This window comes from Diabrotica virgifera, chromosome 6 (assembly GCF_917563875.1).
Source record: "Diabrotica virgifera virgifera chromosome 6, PGI_DIABVI_V3a".
Classification (NCBI taxonomy): Eukaryota; Metazoa; Arthropoda; class Insecta; order Coleoptera; family Chrysomelidae; genus Diabrotica; species Diabrotica virgifera.
Genome location: NC_065448.1, coordinates 11968349 through 11992181, shown reverse-complemented (window position 1 = coordinate 11992181; position 23833 = coordinate 11968349). Strand labels below are relative to the sequence as shown.

Below are 23833 nucleotides of genomic sequence, written 5' to 3'. Positions count from 1 at the left end.
TCTACCCTGCATAAAGCCAAATTGATTCTCGGATATTTCGGTCTCTTCACGTATCCGTCTGTCAATTACTCTTTCCCATATTTTCATGGTGTGGCTAAGCAGTTTTATAGCCCTGTAGTTTGTACATTGTTGTATATCTCCCTTGTTTTTGTAAACAGGTACCAGTATACTGCTTCTCCATTCGTCTGGCATTTGTCCGACTTCCATAATTCTATTAAATAGACCTGCTAGCCACCTTGTTCCTGTCTCTCCCAATGCTCTCCATACTTCCCCAGGAATATCATCTGGTCCTACCGCTTTTCCTTTCTTTATTTTTTGAAGCGCTTGAGCCACTTCCTCGTTGGTTATTTTGGTGACCATTGCTGCTACTGTCTCCGTTGACTCTACAGGCTGTCTGTCAAATTCTTCATTTAATAAGCTGTCAAAGTACTTTCTCCATCTCTTTTTGACTTCCCTTTCGTGAACTAGTATTTTATTATTTTCATCTCGGATACATCTAATCTGATTAAAATCTTTTGCTTTCCTTGCTCTCTGTTTGGCTATTTTATATATCTTTGTTTCGCCTTCCCTGGTATCAAGTTGATCATACAGGTTTGAATACGCTTCTGCTTTGGCTTTTGCTACTGCTACTTTCGCTTCCTTTTTCGCCACCATATAGTTTTGAAGATCTGTGTCGGATCTGGTTTCTTGCCACTTTTTATATAATTTTCTCTTCTCTTTTATTTTTCCTTGTACTTCGTTTGACCACCACCAAGTCTCTTTATCCTCAAACTTTTTTCCTGACGTTTTCCCAAGTATTTCAATAGCAGTCTCTCTAATACTACTGGCCATTTTTCTCCAAATTGTATTAGGGCTTCCTTTCATGTTCCAACATATTTCTTCTACTATTCTTCTCCTGAATAGACCTTCTTTCTCATCTTTCAGCAGCCACCATTTGATTTTTTGTGGTCCTCTCCGATATTTTTGTTTAGTTTCGCTTTTTACTTCGATGTCCAGAACAAGCAGCTTATGTTGTTGGCTTACTGTCTCACTCACTATTACCTTGCAGTCCTTGCATTCACGTATGTCTTCTTTCCTTATCATGAAGTAGTCTATTTGGGATTGATGTTGTCCACTTTTGTAGGTAATAAGTTGAGTTTCTCTCTTTTTAAAGAATGTGTTAACAATCGCCATATCCAATGCTGTTGCTAATTCAAGCATGTCATCTCCAGCTTCATTTCTAGTTCCAAAGCCTAATCCCCCATGTATTGTTTCATATCCTGTCTTGGTTTGGCCCACATGTGCATTGAAATCACCTCCTATTATAACTTTCTCCTCTGCTGGAATATCACTCAGTACGTCTCCTAATTGATCATAGAAAGCTCTTCTTTCATTCTCACCCAGACCTGTTTGGGGAGCATACACACAAACAACATTCAATACCTCTTTATCAATTACGAATTTCACTGACATCATTCTATCACTCGTTCTTACAACTTCTACTACGTTACCTTTCATTTCACTATCAGCAATTATACCAACTCCATTTCTAGTGTTACTACTCCCTACATACCACAATTTGTATCCTTCACCTAGTTCTTTCGCCCTTTGTCCTTTCCACCTAGTTTCTTGAATACAAGCAATTTGAACTCTTCTTCGTTTGAGCGCATCCACTAACTCCAGACTCTTACCTGTAAGACTACCAAGATTCCAAGACCCTATCCTGATTTTTCTAACCTGCAATGGTGTTCCCCCTGAGATAGTCCTCACCCGGAGATCCGAACGGAGGCTCATTTTACTTCCGGAACATTTTACCTCAGGAGATGCCATCATTTCAGTATAAGTTTTTACTGCGTTTGGAGAAGGTCTTTTCATTATTATGGCCTGAAAAGATTTTTGGATATTTGATGCCTGAATGCCTTTTCTATCAGCACCATACCCTGCCCTGCACGTTTAGCCAATACACCACCAATGCAACCAAAGTGCAGTATTACCCCACACCCGCCTGCATTTTTCTGTATAGGCCAGGATCCCTACTGTAAGGACTGCCCTATAAGCCAATGTATTGTTGCCCGTATCCCGCCGCTAGGAGGCACGTACTTTGGTTATTTCGGGATACCTAGATTAGATTAAATAATGGTATTAATTAAAATTAAATCATATTTTAATTTTTTTTTACTTTGAGCTTCGCAATTCACATAATTTCAGAATTCAAATTCAAAATTTTACCAGAAAAATTATTTTGCCGAAAATTCAAAGTATACCATTAAATTAAGTTTTTCAGCCTCTTTTCAAATGCAAGATCCATTTTAAAAAAATTTAATATACAGGGTGTTTTTTTTTTGGGTCGGAACATTTATACAATATTTTTTAATCCGGACCTGGATTTTTTATTTGTAAATAAATTAATTAATTGGACACCTAAAAGAATATTCGCGTGTTAAATATAAAATGAATATACAGTGCGGTTGACAAGTTGTAAGCTGTATTTTAATTTTTTTCTACAGAGCTCTCGAAATTAACATAATTTCAGAATTTAAATTCAAAATTTGACCAGAAAAATCATTTTGCCAAAAATTCAAAGTATACCACTAAATTTAGTTTTTCATCCTCTTTTCACCTGAAAAATCCATTTAAAAAAAATTTAATGTACAGGGTGTTGTTTTTGGGTTGGAATATTTTTCCAATTTTTTATAATCCGGACCTGGATTTTTTACAATTGTAAATAATATAATTTATTGTACACCTTAAACGATATTTGCTTGCCAAATATAAAATAAATATACAGTGTGGTTAAAAAGTTATGAACCGATTAAGAAAATGGCAAAATAGATAAAACACTCAGTATCTTTGTTATTAATTAAGTAAGACCCATTAAGTATGGTATTTTTGAGACCGCCTACTAAGTGTCCTCTTTCTGCAGTTAACGTATGTTACTTTCCCAATTAAACACCCTGTATAATGTTAACAGTTTGAAGTCTAAATTAATACTCTTTTCTTCAATATTGTCTTTTCTACCTGTAATTGGAAACATGAAAATACATAAAAAAAAGAACTGGTCGTCTCCCTAATTTAGGACAACTATATAATATTAGGTGTTTGGCTGGTTTGACGCAACGTAAAATACCAAGGGCGTAGAATAGGGGATTTATTTGTTACACCATTTAATTTCTTTTGTACGAATTTGTTATAACAATGTTTTTATTTTGTTACAGAGGCCAAGAAAAAAAATGAAAATGAAGATATATTATCCGAACGTTCGTCTGAAAAGAAAGGTAAGTCCACAATATTATTTAGAAACTTCGATATTATGCCGGCAATATGGGTAGAGGTGCACAAGTTTGACTTGAATGTTTGAACTTGACTTGAGTTTGACTTAATTTCAAGTCAAACTCAAGTCAATCCTTCTGACAAATATTTGAAGTCAAGTCAAACTGGTCAATCGTACAGGTTTGAAAATTCAAACTGTTTGTCAAACTAGTTTGAAAGAGTTTGAATAATAATTTATTTAGTAGATATACTTTTTTGTCCAGATAGACATGTTAGTTGCCAATTAAAATATCCAATATGCCAAAATTTTCAATTTGTTTTAATTTAAAACTTTTTTAAATGTTGATATTTATTTTTGTCGAATCCTGAGAAAACTAATAAGTATTTTTGAAAAATTTAAACGCAGAATGAAAGATTGCGTTATTAACGAGGGCCGAAAATCTCTTAGAATAAATAAATAGTTTGTTTTGAATGAAATATTTGCAATTAATAACAACACTAAATTTTCCTTTTTATGTTCACCCCTGTAACTTATTAAAATAAACATTATAGAAGTTTTCAGGGATGTTCGTCCCTCAGAAATAATATAATCTTTCATGCTGCGTTTAAATTTTTTTTTAATTCTTATTATTTTTCTCAGGATTTGAAAAAAAAAATAATATATTTAAAACACATTGAATATTTTGATAAGCGACATGTTACGCGTATGCCCTTAAGGGTTACAATAAAATAAGACTATTTGGTTTTTCAATGGACAGCTCAAAATAAACTTATTTGGAATTTTTATGACTTTCTTTGATTAAAAAAGGCATTTATTTATCTTAGGGCCAGTTCGAAAAAACATGTGGTATCAAGCTGCTAGTTCACTCGAAAATATGTACCACAATACAAAAGATAGTATTGCCAGAGAACAGTGGTCGTTGTTGTATTGCTGTATATTCGTTGGTATTTCTTTAAAATTCAAAACTAACCATAGAGTTATTAGACCTGGATCCCGCGTACCAAAAAAAAGTTAATTAATAGCAAGCTGAAAATTTGTTAATAGCTTAACGGTGTCTAGTCGGACAAACTTTGATGTACGGGAACACTGGAACAGGGGAAGTTTTAATTGTGGAACAGTTTTAAAATTTGGAACGTCAGATTACGAAAACGTCCCATGTATTTTGTCAGTCAGAACATCCAATTGATTTGTTACCCTTACATTAAACTCTCATGCAAAAATCAGACTACTATTACTAACCAATATGATTCCCGTCATTTGTCATGTTCTTCGTGTTCCACTCATTAAAATGCCCAGTTGGTGAGAAACACCAGTCTCATTTTTGCATGAGAGTTTAATGAAATGGTAACAAATCAATTCGAAGTTCTGTCCGACAAATTACATGGAACGTTTACGTAGTCTGGCGTTCCAAATGTTTAACCTTTTAAACAATTAAAACTTCTTCTGTTCCAGTCTTCCCATACCACAAAGTTTGTCTGACTAGACACCGTTAAGCTATTAACGAATTTTCAGCTTGCTATATTAATTAACTTTCTTTTGGTACGCGGGATCCAGGTCTATATGGTTTTATATCTACAATTTAATTTTTTTTCGGATACAGGCCACAAATGTTGGGTTTAAATTAAAAAAAATTAATGTATAAATATGCATTAAACTTTCTTAATAATTATCCTAACTGGCGCGTTTATTGGGTTTTATTTGTCTGTCTGCGGTTTAAATATCGTATCAGCCAATACATTTCTATGTTTATTGAAATTTGTAAAAAAAAATTTTTTGGACCTTGTTGGGGGGGGGGGAATTTCCCCTACCCCTCCCCCCGTTGATCCGCCAGTGTACAAATAAAGGCGTAGGCGGTCTCATTTAAAATTGAAAATAAACACGTTGCGTAATATTCAAACTTTTCAAACTGTTTGGAGATGTTTGAATTCAAGTCAAACCTAAAGATATCGAAATCAAGTCAAATCAAACTTTTTTATACAAAAAGTTTGATTTTCAAGTCAAGTCAAGTTTGTTGAGTAAAATCAAACTAGTTTGACTTGATGCATCTCTAACTGTGAAGGTTGAAATATTCTGAAATAATGTTCCAAAGAATCAAAAATCATTGTTCAATCCATATGAGCCTAATTTTACTCATCTTAAGCTTTAATATAGTTTTATAGGTTTTGGCAATAAGAGGTAGCTTTCATCTCTAAAAAAATGAAAAGCGTCCATCTGCGTAATATAGATTTTGAAGTGGAGGATAAGTTCTGTAATATTTTTAATCTTTTGTTAGATAATAATTTTGCAATATATTTCATATTATACTGCATTCAGTAGGTATCTTTATCTGTTATATTCATTTATGTGATCATTTTGAAAACAACGTTATAATTATGTTCACTGTTTGTTCCCATCACTTGTAGATTGATTATTTTAATATTTTATCTAACGTTGATTTCGATTTTCTTTCAAATGTTTTATATAGTAAGTTTCCCATTAACTGCTTCGTATCTCTTATAGTTTTTTGTTATTTTGTAAATAACTCCGGAACTGAGATCAACTGCATTGTTGTGTTGTTTCTACAGATCTTCCAGATTTATTTAAAAAATTTCGAGAGTCGTATTTCATTGCTAACTAAAACACCAACATTAAAGTGAGTTAAAGCGATTAGATCAATTGCTATTTGCGACACATTGAAACATACCGCAAAAAATAGAATTGCAAATATGTAAATAACATTTAATTGTCTGTTGACAAAAATAGTTACAATGTAAATGAAAACATTGCTAAGTCGTACCGAGACAATCGACTATGTAAATAAATTTCTATGCGTCGTTTATGCTATTAAAATTTAGCGCTGCTAAATTTAATTTGGGTAGTAAAATTGTTATATGTAGTAGTCCAGAAAGCCACTGCGCATCCGCTAAGAAAAATATTCTAATTAGGATTTGTTGCACAATATTACTCAAAAAGGACTCTTCTTCTTCCTTCTTGTATGTAGGCTTTAAAGCCTGTTTCTTCTTCAATATTATCCTCCTAAATTGTTTAGGTTATCGCACCACCTTTTTCTTGGTCTGCCAATACTTCTTCGTCCATTTGGTGACTTATCTCGTGCTATTCGTACTATCCTATCCTCTGCCATTCTACTAATGTGTTCGTTCCACTCCTGTTTCCGTTTTGTCGCCCATCCATTTATGTCTTCTATATTGCATGATCTTCTTATGTTTTCGCTCCTCTCCCTATCCAACAGACTTTTCCCTGATATTCGTCGGAGTATTTTCATCTCTGTTGTTTCTAGTAGTCGTCTCGTTTTAGATGTGTCAGGCCTTGTCTCCGCCGTGTATGTTAATATAGGTCTAATTGCTGCTTTATAGATTCTTGCTTTTGTGTCTTGTCTTAAGTGTTTGTTCTTCCAGATTGTGTCATTAAGAGATCCCGCCGCTTTACTTGCTTTTAAGCTTTGTTGTCGTACTTCCTCTTCAACATCTCCGTAACTGGTTATATCAATTCCCAGATATCTAAACCTTGCTTCCTGCTTTATTATTTTCCCATCAATTTCGATTTTACATCGTAGTGGGTATTTAGATGTTGTCATACATTTGGTTTTTTCTGCTGATATTATCATATTGTATTTCTTGGCTGTTGTATTAAGGCTATGGGTACATAATTCGCAAATATTTTACGTGTATCCCTACTTTTTCTGTCTTTACACGGCAAATTACGTGTAGTAAAATTCACACTGGTGTGGATATGTAAACATTACTAGAATGTCATTCTACTTGAAAATGTCATAATTAATTTAAAGAGATGGCTTTTGAATGTTCTTGGATAACTGTTATTTTTATAATTGCAAATTATTAATTCAGTTAATAAATGTGATAATTTTTTCACTAACTATGTTTTCAGTGATTGTAATAATTTATTTGTACAACAAAAACTAATAATCAATCGAGAAAAGAGGAAAAGTGTTAAAGTGATTTTTTAATAATATGTTGTTATTTTGGAACGCTTACAATTTTGAACATCTCTAACAACAAAATACTTGGATCACAGGATATATCTGATGTATTCTCTGCTTGGATCTTTCACAAATAATACACAATAAATAACTTTTTATTAAGTTCACGTCTTAAATCAATTATTTATCAAATACACTATATATCAATAATATTTAATCAATTTCTCAAAATATTCCCGATGCAATGTCAAATATTTAAAATTGTCACTGATTGTCAGTGTCTGACTGACAATATATGCTGACAATATTATATTCGGTTGAGTGCGTTGTAAGACAAAGACAGATTTGGAAAATATTACCACGGCATTGTGTTCATTTTTTTCAAATCCTGAAAAAAGCAATAAATATTTTTTAAAAATTTAAACGCAGAATGAAAGACTAAATTATTACCGAGGGCCGAAAGTCCCTTAGAATAAATAAAAAGTTTATTTTTAATGAGATATTTGAATTTAAAAATAACACTAAATTTTCTCTTAGTTTTTTCACCCCTGTAACTTATTAAAATAAACATTGTAGAAGTTTTCAGGGACTTTCGGCCCTCGCTAATAACGTAATCTTTCATTCTGCGTTTAAATTTTTCCAAAATACTTATTAGTTTTCTCAGGATTTGAAAAAAATGAATCCCCATTTGAATAGCATTTCAGCCGAAAATACGTTCCGATCCTCTTAAAGATGTGTGTTAATCTTTGGAGATCGTCTTCTGTCTCGGCGATTAATGCGGCGTCGTCTGCATAACACAATACTTTGATTTCTTTATTCCCCATTCTGTAACCACGACCTTTACGTACTGCTTCTATTATTTCGTCCATTATTATATTAAAGAGCAGTGGGCTTAATGAGTCACCTTGTCTGACTCCACTTTGTGGACTCCTTTTAACAAATTTGCATGTTGCCAGGACCAAAAGATGGTCAAAAATTTTTTAAACATTTTTTTTTTGTTTTTTTCCTAAAATTATTTTTTTTGCATGGAAAAAAGTTTTTTTAGTTTTTTTGGATCATCCCAAACAGAAAATGTCTTTAGTGACTTTTCTCTAAAAATGATAGTTTTTGACATATAAGCGATTAAAAATTGAAAATTTGCGAAATCGGCCATTTTTAACCCTCAAAAACTATGTGAAAAACTGAAAATTTAAATGTTGCCAAAGTAGGTAGATACTCTTTAAACATCGATTGATGAAATCCCGAAGAGTTTTTTGCAATACAATATTCAAAACTCCTTTGTTTTTTAATTGCTAATCAAGCGTGCGCGACACTATTTTCCACCGACAGTATGGTGCAAATGAAAGGAATAAATTCGTTATTTCGTAAACCGGCGAATTTAAGGAAAAATCCCGAAACACGTCGATTTTTATTTTTAAGTTATGATATTGTGGCATATATGGTATACTAGTGACGTCATCCATCTGGACGTGATGACGTAATCGATGATTTTTTAAAATGAGAATAGGGGTCGTGTGCTAGCTCATTTGAAAGGATCTTCAATTTTCTATTCAGTAATATAAACATTTATATAATTATTTATACAGGGTGTCCTTCTACTTCTTTTTTTGTCAAATAATTTAGTTTAATAAAAATTTTTTTGACACCCTGTATAAATAATTATGTAAATGTTTACATTACTGAATACAGAATTGAAGAACCTTTCAAATGAGCTACCACACGACCCCTATTCTTATTTGAAAAAATCATCGATTACGTGATCACGCCCAAACGGATGACGTCACTAGTATATCATATATGCCACAATATCATAACTTAAAAATAAAAATCGACCTGTTTCGGGTTTTTTCCTTAAAGTCACCGGTTTACGAAACAACGAATTTATTCCTTTCATTTGCACCATACTGTATATACATGCAACGGTGTCGCGCACGCGTGATTAGAAATTTAAAAACAAAGGAGTTTAGAATACTGTAGTATTGCAAAAAACTTTTCGAGATTTTATCAATCGATGTTTAAGAAATATCTACCTAAAACCTTAGGTTTTACCTTGGCAACATTCAAATTTGAAGTTTTTCACATAGTTTTTGAAGGTTAAAAATGGCCGATTTCGCAATTTTTAATCGCTTATATGTCAAAAACTATCAACTTTAGAGAAAAGTCACTGAAGACCTTTTCTGTTTGGAATGATCCAAAAAACCAAAAAAACTTTGTTCCATGCAAAAAAAATAATTTTAGGAAAAAAACAAAAAAAAAACGTTTAAAAAAGTTTTGACCACCATTTGGTCCTGGCAACATGCAAATTTGTTAAAAGGAGTCCTTTTTGAGTAAGACCGTCCGCACATGGGTCTGCGACACAAGAGATTGCCCTCCGCACACTAGTCGATTCTGTTTTTATAAATTAACGCATTTTTTATATAGTATCCAAAACGACTATTTCGATCTGTGAAGAGTACGGTATTATTACATTTTTATACAGTTGCATTATACAGTTGAGGATATTTTTCTACTTCCTCAACGAATTTTATAATAAACATCTAGAAACAGAAGTTCAATGTTTTCAGAATTTTACATTACAAACAATATATTTCCACAAAGTTAAAAGTACTACAATCAACGAACATAACATTCACTGATCTTTAAAAAGACTAAAATTTAATTTAGGGCAAAAATTAACAAAAACGAAGAAAACAAATAAAATAATGACTGTAAACGTGCGTCTCACTCGACCTTTCTCGTTCGCTTCAGATCGCACGGAACGAGAGTCGTACAAGACGAGGAGATTTTGCAATCGTAAACGCCTCGTGTACGGAGCCCAATGCCACAACGAAGGAACTTGAGTGGCAGGGAGAGATCTACGCCATTTGAATCGAGTCGAGTGCTTCGAGCGTCGCTCCATGTGCGGAGGGCCTAAGATTGTGCAAAAAATCTGAATCAGAATATTTTTCCTAGCCGATGCGCAGTGGCTTTCTGGACTATAGATAGTCTGGGCTGATTATCGGAGAATAGGCCATTTTTGGGAAAAGTTATTTACCAGCAATTTTATTGCTGGAATCGAATCTTATGATTGTATATACATATTAATAATATAGATATGCAAAGTCCGCAAATAGTGTGCTACTTTTTTTATAAACAAAATGGCGCCCGAAAATCGTGTTTTTTTTTCAATTTTAGCTCTATAACTCCAAAGGTTTTAACTTTAGACCGAAAACACCCAAATAAAAATTCACCGCAATTAAATTCTGCATAGAGACGTGTTTTTTCCGATTTACTTCGACGAAAACTTTCCCCGGAAAAAGCGGGTTTTTCCAACAAAATCTTTAATTTTCAACTGAACTTTTAGATAAGTAGTTGTTAATCAATAATTAAATAACTTGGTAAAGTAAAAGCCCTTTCCGTATATATTATAATTCCAAAAGCCGATGGAAATTGAATGAACAGTTTAGCAACAATTGAAATGTTAATTAAAAATTTGCGGTCGCTATAATAACGACAATAATTATGATGCATAAGAATAACTATGATTTTTTCATAAAAAGACACTATACCTATCTAATGTACTTTACAGAATTGAAATTGGACTATTTAAGCGGCCTCACGAATATTTTAAAATTATGAACAATTTTTTGGCTTATAAATAAATAGAATATCTCGGTAAATATTAAACTAAATTAAATTGTGAAAACGGTATTCGAAAGACAGCGGCAGGACGCTTCTTTTAAAAGAAAAAACGTTTAATTATTACGAGTGGTTCCTGAGATACAACCGGTCAAAGTTGACCAAAATTTACGGCAAAGATATAAACAATAGGATCATAATTTTCAAACCATCACCTTTTTATTTTTGTTCTCTTTCTCCACACCAATTTTCATATGTTTAAAATCCTCATAACATATATTATTATAATAAAAACTATCGATAATACGTGTGAAAATTGCCAAAAATAGCAAAATTCCAATCAAAAATTAGGTTGGAGAAAATGTAACCCTCAAAGTTCAAAATCGGTATACGTTAAAAAAATGCATTTTCTCGGCTTCCCATGGAGCAATTTCCTTCATTCTTTTTTTGTTCCCAAGTAACTCGAGTAGAGCCATCGAACTAACGCATTATTAAATGTCAAACTTGCTTTTGTTTTGTTATAATAAATTAATTTATTTATTATAACACAATATTTTAATTTGTTTAAATAAAAATTGTTTAAATAATTATACAGCTTTCAAATGAGAATATTTATGTTTTTAACTTTAAAAGGTACACTTGTAGTAAGTTTATCTAAAAAAAGCCTACAACTGGAAAAATATGTAATTTCCTGTTATTATAAATATATTAATCTATTATAACAAAACAAAAGCAAGTTTGACATTTAATAATGCGTTAGTTCGATGGCTCTACTCGAGTTATTAGGGAACAAAAAAAGAATGAAGGAAATTGCTCCATGGGAAGCCGAGAAAATGCATTTTGTTAACGTATACCGATTTTGAACTTTGAGGGTTACATTTTCTCCAACCTAATTTTTGATTGGAATTTTGCTATTTTTGTCAATTTTCACACGTATTATCGATAGTTTTTATTATAATAATATATGTTATGAGGACTTTAAAGATATGAAAATTGGTGTGGAGAAAGAGGACAAAGATAAAAAGGTGATGGTTTGAAAATTATGATCCTATTGTTTATATCTTTGCCGTAAATTCCGGTCAACTTTGACCGGTTGTATCTCAGGAACCACTCATCATAACTAAACGTTTTTTCTTTTAGAAGAAGCGTCCTGCCGCTGTCTTTCGAATACCGTTTTTACAATTTAATTTAGTTTAATATTTCTCGAGATATTCTATTTGTTTATAAACCAAAAAATTGTTTATAATTTTAAAATATTCGTGAGGCCGCTTAAATAGTCCAATTTCAATTCTGTAAAGTACATTAGATAGGTATAGTGTCTTTTTATGAAAAAATCATAGTTATTCTTATGAATCATAATTATTGTCGTTATTATAGCGACCGTAAATTTTTAATTAACATTTCAATTGTTGCTAAACTGTTCATTCAATTTCCATCGGCTTCTGGAATTATAATATATACGGAAAGGGCTTTTACGTTACCAAGTTATTTAATTATTGATTAACAACTACTTATCTAAAAGTTCCGGGGAAAGTTTTCGTCGAAGTAAATCGGAAAAAACATGTCTCTATGCAGAATTTAATTGCGGTAAATTTTTATTTGGGTGTTTTTGGTCTAAAGTTAAAATCTTTGGAGTTATAGAGCAAAAATTGAAAAAAACACGATTTTCGGGCGCCATTTTGTTTATAAAAAAAGTAGCACACTATCTGCGGACTTTGCATATCTATATTATTAATACATACAATAATAAGATTCGATTCCAGCAATAAAATTGCTGATAAATAACTTTTCCTTGTATTTTGCTAATTAGCCCAGAGTAAGAGTGAAACGTAACTGATAACAGTACTCGTGTATTCCGTAACAAAGTTAGAGTTAAAGTTCTATAACAACTGAAGATTCCTACGGATGCGAGACTTAACTTTCCGTGTTATTCTGGCTGTATGATCAGTTGTCCAAGCCAAAAACTTCGTGTCCAGGTCCAGATCAGACGAGGCTTCTAAAGTATGTTTCAAGTTAACGCACTACGTGGCGCATTTGTCACGTTTGACTCTATGCTGTCTTGTTTCGATTTCGTAGATTTTGTTGAAAACAAACTTGGTTTAAGTGAGTTCTAGCCTGCCTGCAGCAGGAATAGGCATAGGCATCCAGCTCTCTCCGCCAGAAACGACATCTCATTTGTCCCATTCCTACATCAAGGTTTACACCCGCTACGCGCAATCGCATAGAGGAGTGATGCCAATGAGCAACTCCATTGCAGCAGTTGTGTTGTTTTCATGACACCAGTCGGAGGATTACGAACACTCGATACGAATCATATCCGCCATGTTTTCCCATAAGGCGCTACGGTAAAACATGGCGGATACGATGCGTATCGAGTGTACGTAATCCGTGCCCTGTTATATTTAGGCAAGCTATCCGTTGAAGATGGTATAGGAGGTAGGTTCCTATTCGGTTTCTATTCGGTTACTATTTGGTTTATATTCGGTTGCGATTCGCTTTCTATTTGGTTGCTATTCGGTTAACACTCAGTTTCTATTCGGTTCGTTTGCGATTGCTTCTTCTTCTTCGTCTAGCCATTCACGTCCACATCTGAACATAAGCCTCTTCAAGTCTTCCTTTCCATTGTTTTTTGTTGTACGCTACTTGTAGCCAATTTTTCCCAGCAGTTCGTTTCAGATCATCTGTCCATCACCTCTGGGTCTTTTGTGTTGGTATGGTCTCCAGGTTAGAATTGTTCTGGCTATTGACATTTGCTTCCAAATATTTTATTGACGTTACTTGCTCTATTATTTGTCCCTTGGTATACAAATGTACGTTTATTGGTGTCTTGGAGAATACTAAAATTTTAGTTTTGAAAAGGTTTAAGTGTAAACCGAACATTTTACTACACTCAACGAAAAAGGTACGTAATATAAATAAAAATGTTAATTCAGATAACAAACGCAATACTTAAAATTATCCATTTCTTGGTTTTATTGGAACAACAAAGCGATGTTCATCAATTCATTATTTTCGTTAGTTGAGCCAATGTATTACGTTTATTGAATGGATGAACATTTATTATGTATACCATAATATCACTTTATTGATATTACGAACTCTGTTCACTGAATCAACGAACACTATTCATTGAAACAACAACGTCGTTAATTGACCGACGAAGACTATTCGTTGTGTCAATAACGGTGTTATTTCTCCTAACGTATTTCGTTTATTTCTACAATTATTTCCGTTTATTCTTACAAACAATTCTATTCATTCTTACAATCACTTTCGTTCATTCCTACTATGAACGTATTTTATATTAATAATTACTGAATGCATTAGCACAATGTATGATATTGAGTCATAATAATTTTTTAAATCCCCCTTTTTGTCCTAAACCTAATGGACTTTACACTGTATGATTTCTCATATGATTTCACTTATACAGTGTGCTGGAATAAGTGTTACACCCCCCCCCCTTATTAACTTATTTATTTTTAGCACATAAGCAAAACGCTCGGACAGGTCGATTTTTAAAATAATCAAAGTATGTTAGAACATCAATGTTTCGAACTTTACACGATCCCTCTTCAGGTGACAGGTATAACTTTGATTCTTTTAAATGGGAAAGTACATCATGTGACAGCTCATTTAAAAGCGTTTGAAATAGTGATTCCAAAAATGTAAAACACTTTAATCCTCTTTGAGATGAAACGCATTCATTTTTTTTTAATCCTGAGAAAATTAATAAGTATTTTTGAAACATTTAAACGCAGAATAAAAGACTACATTATTACCGAGGGCTGAAAGTCCCTTAGAATAAAGAAAAAGTTTCTTTTGAATGGTATATTTGAAATTAAAAATCATACTAAATTTTCTCTTTTTCACCCCTGTGACTTATTAAAATAATCATTATAGAAGTTCTCAGGGACTTCAAGATCCTCGATAATACTGTAATGTTTTATTCTGCGTTTAAATTTTCAAAAATACTAATTAGTTTTCTCAGGATTCGAAAAAAATTAATACATTTAAAAAGAATTCGACCGAAATTTCACGATAATAGACACACGCAAACTTCCTTCTACTACGGACTACACTTGGAAACGAAATGAAATTATTATTCGGCACTTCGGCAGAGGTAACAGCATTGTTTAACAAAGAATTATTTTTTAAACAATGGTAACACAGAGAAGCTAGGGTTATCACGAAAAGGAAAAGCCGTTACATTTCAAATGGTCAAGCAAAACATTAATTGTCTCAACAACTACGTTTATTGTCACCATGAACCCATTGATTGTGGTTATTAAACGCAGTAGTAGATTGATTAATGCTTTCGTTGTCATAACAATCAGTTTACATCTATACAATAATCATATATTACTATATATTAACAACATTTGTACATTGTTTTAATGAAATCTGTACGTTGTCACGATAAACCAAGTTAATTGCTTGTCATCTACGAAATCAAGAAAGTGAGTTGCTGCCACAATTAACATTATTTATGAAATATACGAAACTAAGATATTGGCTGAATAAATTGAGTGTTATTTATTAATGTACTCTAGTTATTTTCACAATTATTATTCAATCATTGTGACAATAACCAAATACATTCGTCAATGTCTAAAAGTTCGTTGTAACAAAAAATTAAATTGTTACAACGAAATACTATTCAATAATCACTGTTAATCAATATTACGCACTAAATTTTTTTGAGTGTATGATGATCTACAGCATTTATTATTATTTTGTAGTTCTTGTGGTTTGTTCTTGACAAACAGGTTTGCATCTTTTTGGGGTCCCAAAATTGATATTCTTAGCAAAAAACAGCTTGTTCATAAGATTTTTAGAGGTCAAATCTGACTTTTAGAGGTCGATTGGACTAATAATACTCTGACAATTGTTTTACATTTTTGCAAAATTTTTCATTATTGTTGCAGTATTAAAAACATTTGTTTTTAATACAGATTTCAGTCCTCTCTACAATTAGTTTCTCACTGCTTTTGATTTAAAATAATTAGAGAAGCAGGAATTCAACAGTTTAGAATTCCCATTGTTTCCTATGGCCCGTTTGACTATTCAACACCCGGTATATTTGTGTGTGTATGTGTATGTCTGTTTGTATATGTGTGAGTTTATATAAATATCATATACATACTCACACATATTAAAATATATGAAAATCTGATTATACAGATTAAGATTAATATAAAAATTAGAAGAATTAATATTACAGTTAATAGAAAAAAATCTTTTACGCATGCGCAAAAAAGTGCCCCGCAGCCGATTTTAATTTTGACGTATTTTTGGTCTACAAGGGATACTGCTAGCATAACAGCAAAAAAAATAGGGGGTTCGATCAACTTTTATTTAGATTTTCTCTTGAACACCGTGCCCTTGTATGATTTGGATACTTTCTTAAAAATATCTTTTGTACCCACCTAATCTTTGATATAAAATTTGTTTTAACCTGTACGAATTTACATTTTTACTTTTTTTTTTATTTTATTAGGCTACAATTATTGATGATACGCATGCCTACGTCATCAGGTTTTTAGTTTTGTGAACATTTCAGTCTATTTCCATATTAAACAGTGCATACCACATTAACTTGACTAATTATTAATCCCACATTTAGATCAAATGATTGATTGCAAAAGGTAATGGCTGAACATAATAAATTTGCAATATAATAAAGCAAACACTATTAGCTAAATTAAGTACCCTTGGAATTTGTTTGAATTTATTTACTTGATGATGATCTATCGGTCTACAATTTTTTTACAGTTCGTAACATCAATGTACAGTGTTGAGCGCGCTAATAAAAATTGAAAAAATGTTCAGATGTCCTCTCTGTTCCACTATCACTAATGATGCGTTCATCTTTTAATGCACACTCTTTGCCTTTAATTTGGAAAAGTGCTTCGGTGACACCTATATTTAAAAAAGGGAATAAGTTAGATCCTAATAATTACAGACCAATAAGCCTTACACCTGTTATTTGTAAAGTTATGGAATCAATTATTACAGAGTGTCTTTCAGAATTTTTACTTCGAGAAAAAATTATTCCTCTACAACAACATGGCTTTGTGAAAAGTCGATCAACCATGACTAATTTACTGTGGTGTGTTAATGAGTGGACAGCAGCATTAGATAAAAAACGACCTGTGGATATAATATATTTAGACTTTGCAAAAGCATTTGATCGAGTACCAAGAAGAAAATTGATGTATAAACTAGAACATTTTGGCATTCGCGGACAACTTCTTGAGTGGATTAATGATTTTCTAACAAATCGGGAGTTTTGTGTTAGAGTTGGCAAGTCGCTGTCATCTAAAAAAACGGTTTTAAGTGGTGTTCCACAAGGATCTGTTTTGGGTCCACTTCTATTTGTGTTGTATGCTAGTGATCTTGAATCTCATATCAGATCTAGGAAAGCTTTCTACGCAGACGATACAAAAATATTTGCTGACCCACTCTTGAATGGGCAAGACTTACAAAGTGACTTAGATTCGATCTTCAAGTGGTGTTCGGATTGGATGTTACCTCTAAATAGAGATAAGTGTGTGGTTTTACATTTGGGAAAAAATAACCCTCGTTTGTCTTACTCGATAGACGGGCATTTACTGGATACTGTGGAATCATATAGTGACCTTGGTGTAACAATTACTGAAAATTTGAGTTGGTCGGAGCATATTTCAAACGTTACTAAAAAAGCGAATAGTAAGTTATACCTACTTAGTAAGACTTTTACAAAAATATCATTTTCGGGTTCTATTCGTTTGTATAAAACTTATGTCCGACCCCTACTGGAGTACTGTGGAACGGTTTGGTGCCCAGAATTAGTGCTCGATAGAACTCTTCTCGAAAATATTCAAAAGAAGGCCACCAGACTATGTTTCAAACGAAGAAGGCCAGATTACCAACAAAGACTTTCTTTAGCCGGGTTATCAACTTTTGAAGCTCGTCGACTCCGTGGTGACTTAATTATCACCTTCCGAATTTTAAAGTATGGATATGGAGATTTGCAACACTTGTTTATTTTAGACGATCACAGCAGACTACGTGGACATAGCTTGAAAGTGAAGAAGGAACCCTTTTCGTCGATAAAGCGCCAACATTTTCTGTGTAATCGCATTTTTACAACATTTTTAGTATATGGAACAGTCTCCCAATGGAAATTATAAATTCTCCATCTATTAATGTTTTCAAAAACCAACTAGACAGTTATTTGTTTGTAAACTGATCAGTGTTGTGCACAATCTATTAGTCTATAGTTTATTTGCGAAGCTAATTTTTGTAATGCAGGTACTATTTCATTTTTCTTGTAAATGGGCTTATGGGTCTCCATGACCCCAGCCCTTATTTCTATGTAATAATAATAATAATAATAATAATAATAACCGGCAAAATAGCGCAAAAGATGGAAAACATAATACGTTGTGGAATAAAAAGAGATACAACTAGTAGAGATGAAAAAATTTCGGTAGAAACTTGTAATTTAATTTAAATTGCATTACCACTATCGAGAGTTTCCACCTTTAGACGTTAATAGGCTAACGTTTGTCTGTAACGTATCGTATCAGACATCTTTCAGTAAAATCAGGATAACAACTGGCTCATCGAAAAAGTACTAAGAGGCAAAAAGTTTTAAAAACATTGTCTTTAACTAATGGTGCCACAATAATAATTTAATTGGTACGTACACAAAAGTCTGGGGGGGTTTAAGGGAGCAAAACCCCCAAAAAATTTGTATGGGGTGCACAAATTTCACTTTATTTTTTTTTTAAGATGTTGCTGCCATAAGAATGCTACATGTCCATTTTCAATGAAAAATCTCTAAAAGATTTCGATATATGAAAAAAATCGATTTTCATTTTGTAACTTCAAAGGGCTGTAACTTTTTTTGTGTACACTTTTGTACTAAGGTAAGTTGGATTCAATCAATTTATTTTTGTCCCCGGAATGCGTGATTTAATTTATGACATACCTTTTTGAAACAACCTGTATTGTTACTATGGAACGCTTACAATTTTGAACATCTTTAACAAAAAAATACTTGGATCACAGAATATATTATTAGTCTAAGAGCTAGTGAACCTTTTGACTAACGGTCGTCCTGTAAGGCTAAAAATTTGTAGAGTGATAATTCATAGCACACCAAAGCTAAAAACCATGACCTGGCAGGCCTCAGCGGTGCACGTGTATCTACCAGGTGAATCGAAAAGTGCAAATTTAGGGGGTAAAATAAACTTTCTCCTGTAAGGTTTAAATTTAAGTATGTGTTTGAGTAAGTCATTTAGAAGAAATGTGTACAATGACAGGCGATTCTGAAGAGCATAAGACCTTGCCAGGCGAGGGGAAAGATTAGGGGTTTTTATTAAAATTATTCTTTTTGCATCGAACAAATTTTTTTTAGGCTTTTTGAATCATTCCAAACAGAAAAGGTCCTTAGTTATTTTTCTCTTAAGTTAATAGTTTTTGTTATATAAGCGATTGAAAATTTTGAAAATTGCGAAATCGGCCATTTTTAACCCAAATCGGACATTTATCTAAAAATTTCAATATTGGCAAGGTACGCAGATATTCCTTAAACATTGATTGATGAAATCCCGAAGAGTTTTTTGCAATAAAATAACGAAAACCGCTTTGTTTTTTTAATTGCTAATCAAGCGGGCGCTACACTGTAGTATAATTGAGGACGTTTGAGCTTGCATAAATTCATTATCTCGAGAATGGGCAAATTTGAAGAGAAATCCTCAGACAGGTCGATTTTTATTTTTGAATTAGGACTTTTTGGTATATATATAATACTAGTGACGTCATCCATCTGGGCGTGATGACGTAATCGATTATTTTTTTAAATAAGAGTAGGTGTTGTGTGATAGCTCATTTGAAAGGTTATTTAATTCTCTATTCAGTAATATAAACATTAACATAATTATTTATACAGGGTGTACAAAAAAATTTTTTTCTTCTATTTGTCAAATTTATTCAAAGTTAATTTAATAAAAAAAAATTTTTTGTACACCCTGTATAAATAATTATGTTATTGTTTATATTAGTGAATAGAGAATTAAATAACCTTTCAAATGAGCTATCACACAACCCCTACTCTCATTTAAAAAAATCATCGATTACGTCATCACGCTCAGATGGATGACGTCACTAGTATTATATATATGCCAAAAAGTCCTAATTTAAAAATAAAAATCGACCTGTCTGAAGATTGCTCTTGAAATTTGCCAATTCTCGAGATAATGAATTTATGCCAACTCAAACGTCCTCACTTATACTACAGTGAAGCGTCCGCTTGATTAGCAATTAAAAAACAAAGGGGTTTCCGATATTGTATTGCAAAAAACTCTTTGGGATTTCATCAATCAATGTTTAAAGAATATCTACCTACCTTGGCAACTTTGAGATTTTTAGATAAATATCCGATTTGGGGTTAAAAATGGTCGATTTCGCAATTTTCAAAATTTTCAATCGCTTATATAACAAAAACTATTAACTTAAGAGAAAAATCACCAAAGACCTTTTCTGTTTGGAATGATTCAAAAAACTTAAAAAAAATTTGTTCGATGCAAAAAAAATAAATTTAGGAAAAACTCCTAATCTTTCCCCTCGCCTGGCAAGGTCTTATGCTCTTCAGAATCGCCTGTCATTTTACACATTTCTTTTAAATGACTTACTCAAACACATACTTAAATTTAAACCTTACAGGAGAAAGTTTATTTTACCCCCTAAATTTGCACTTTTCGATTCACCTGGTAGATACACGTGCACCGTAGTGATGTTGATTATAGTTACTTTCGAGTATTCGTTACAAATCGTTACTTTTGTATAAAGTAATCATTTACAGTATTCGTTACTTTGATTACTTTTGTTACTTTTGTATTTGAGTACCGGTAATCATATCGAGAATCGTATTTCTCAGTAGGTAGGTAGGTATTTTGTATAAAGTAATCATTTACAGTATTCGTTACTTTGATTACTGTTATTACTTTTGTATTTGAGTACCGGTAATCATATCGAGAATCGTAATTCTCAGTAGGTAGGTATTTTGTATAGGTATTCCGATATCACAACGACCTTCACCGATCTGTTTAAGGTATAAAAATGATTTGATTACTATGATTACTTTTGTTACTTTTGCATTTGAGTACCGGTAATCATATTGAAAATCGTATTTCTCAGTAGGTACAGAGCGACAAGCGAGAGGTGGCATCTGACCTTCTTGTATTCTGCATTTGTCGCTGTGTATTTTCGCTCAAGGTCACGCGCCAGCACTAGCTTGTCGGCTTGTACTAGGTAGGTATTTTGTATAGGTATTCCGATATAATAACGAGTGTCACGAAGTAATCAGATACAATAGTCGTTACTCGCTCTGTTACGATTGGTACAAAGTAATCAAAGTAGATATAATAGTCGTTACTCGCTCTAATACGATTGGTATGGAGTAACGAAGTAATCAGAGTAATCAAAGTAGATACAATAGTCGTTACTAGCTCTGATACGATTGGTACGAAGTAATCAGAGTAATCAAAGTAACGATTTGCCTCTCTGTATAGTAATCGTTACTTTCGGTATTCGTAAGTAACGGGTACTTTGTAACGAATAGTTACTTTTTCAACATCACTAGTGCACCGCTGAGGCCTGCCAGGTCATGGTTTTTAGCTTTGGTGTGCTATGAATTATCACTCTACAAATTTCTAGCCTTACAGGACGACCGTTAGTCAAAAGGTTCACTAGCTCTTAGACTATATCCTGATGTATTCTCTGCTTGGATCTTCCATAAATAAACAATAAATGACTTTTTATTAAGTTCACGTCTTAAATCAATTATTTATCAAATACATTATCAATATTTCAATAACAACTAACAACTCAAAATATTCCCGATGCCATGTCAAATATTTAAAACTGTCACTGTCTTGTGTCTTGTCATCATATTCTATTTGACTCAGTGCGTTGTATGACAAAGATAGCGAATGTTTGATTTGGAAAATATCACCACCGACATGGTGTCCATTTTTTTCGAATCCTGAAAAAACTAATCAATATTTTTGAAAAATTTAAACGCAGAATGAAAGACTAAATTATTATGGAGGGCCGAAAGTCCCTTAGAATAAATAAAAGGTTTCTTTTGAATGAAATATTTGAAATTAACAATCACAATACATTTCCTCTTAGTTTTTCACCCCTGTAATTTATTAAAATAAACATTATAGAAGCGTTCAGGGACTTTCGGCCCTCGATAAGAATGTAATCTTTCATGCTGTGTTTAAATTTTTCAAAAATACTTATTAGTTTTCTCAGGATTCGAAAAAAATGAATCCCAATTTTAGTTTGAAGTTAAGTTTATTTGACGTTTATATTTCGAATTGGCATTTATTACATTTTTTAACTACATAAATGACATAAATAATAACTTATATCTATGCATTAAGTTCCCTTAATTTTCTAGGGTGTTTAATATTGCGCCCAATAACTAGGTTGTTTATTGGGCAGAATTTGTCTGTCTGTGGTTTAAGTTTCATGTCAGCTCATATATTTTTATTTATACATTAGCCTCCGTAGATCCGTTACTGATTGTTATTTGACTCTTCGATTTTCACTCCGGAAATCGTTTTCCAAAAAGATTATTTTATAAAAATGTGCGAAAAACTTAACCACAAAGGTATTACGAGGGTTATGTTTTTCAAAACTGACGGTTTTTTTAGGGGTTTTTGGAGATTTTCTTAATTCATTGACTTCAAAATAAGTGACATTAATTTTTTTATATTTTACAGTTATTTTGAAGTACCTGAGTCCTTTAGGAAACTCAAAAACTGGGCGAAGCACGTTCAAACCCCCCCAAAAAGCTCTCCAAATAAACCCACGTTTTTGAGGGGTTTGAACGTGTTTCTCCCAATTTTGAATAGACAAAAACGAAGTCTTTTTCTAAACGAGTCCTAAACTCAGTTACTTCAAATTATACAGGGTGTCCAGAAACTCTACCTACAAACGAAGACAGAAGATTCCTCAAATAAATTTAAGACATTTTAATCACAATTCACCTAGTCCGAAAATGCTTCCTAAGGGAGCTAGAGCTCTTTGAAGATGGCGTCTTGTAATTAGTTTTTCTTAAATAGATCCAGAACGCTTCTATTGAAAAAAACAAAAATTGGTCCACATATTTATCTTCTAGATATAAATCGATTCCATTGTATTGCGAATTTCTAGTACCGGACATAGACGTCCGTTTTGGGTAGGGTAACGGTTATTTTATCGCATAAATTTTATATCTTTAAGTTTTAAGCATTTTTGACACTGGGTTATTAAATTGTGAGGTATTCTAGTACTAAAACGTACTCTTGCTTTAAGTCGGTAGGACACACAGTTTTCTAGAAAAATCTATTTGAAAATTTTTCATTTTTTGAATTTACAAAAAAAAAAAATTTCAAAAAAATAAACCATTTAGAAAAACGAAAACTAGTACGTTTATTTATATTCCAGAGATGAATCCATTTCATTAATTGCGAATTTCTAGTACCGGTCATATGCGTCCGTTTTGGGTAGGCCAACTGTTATTTTATAGCATAATTTTTTGTCTTTAATTTTTAGAAATTTTTGACTTTAGATTATTAAATTATGAGGTATCCTAGTACTAAAAGTTACTCTTACTTTAATTTGGTAAAATATAGTTTTTTTATAATTTCTTTTCAATTTTTTTTCAAATTCCAAAAATCAAAAATTTTCAAATCGATTTTTCTGGAAAACGGTGTGTCCTACCGACTTAAATCAACAGTACCTTTAGTACTAGAATACCGCACTATTTAATAATCCATTATCAAAAATGCTTAAAAGTTAAGGACAAAAAGTTATGCGATAAAATAACAGTTGCCCTACCCAAAACGGACACCTATGACCGGTCTAGAAATTCACAATGGATGAAATCGATTTATCTCTGGAAGATAAAATGTTTGTTTTTCTAAATAGAAGCGTTCTGGAGGTATTTAAGAAAAACTAATTACAAGACGCCATCTTCAAAAAGT

At 32.4% G+C, this 23833-nt stretch overlaps 1 protein-coding gene across 5 annotated transcripts in view; it reads left to right on the top strand.

The window, feature by feature from the left end:
- The window catches only part of LOC114332415 (uncharacterized), a 434915-nt gene that overhangs the window by 36998 nt on the left and 374084 nt on the right, over positions 1 to 23833 (top strand). For all 5 annotated transcript variants that reach the window (XM_050653300.1, XM_050653305.1, XM_050653301.1 and 2 more), the window contains exon 2: positions 3195 to 3254. In XM_050653300.1, the coding sequence (XP_050509257.1) occupies positions 3195 to 3254 (60 nt within the window). The remainder of the gene's footprint in view (positions 1 to 3194; positions 3255 to 23833) is intronic.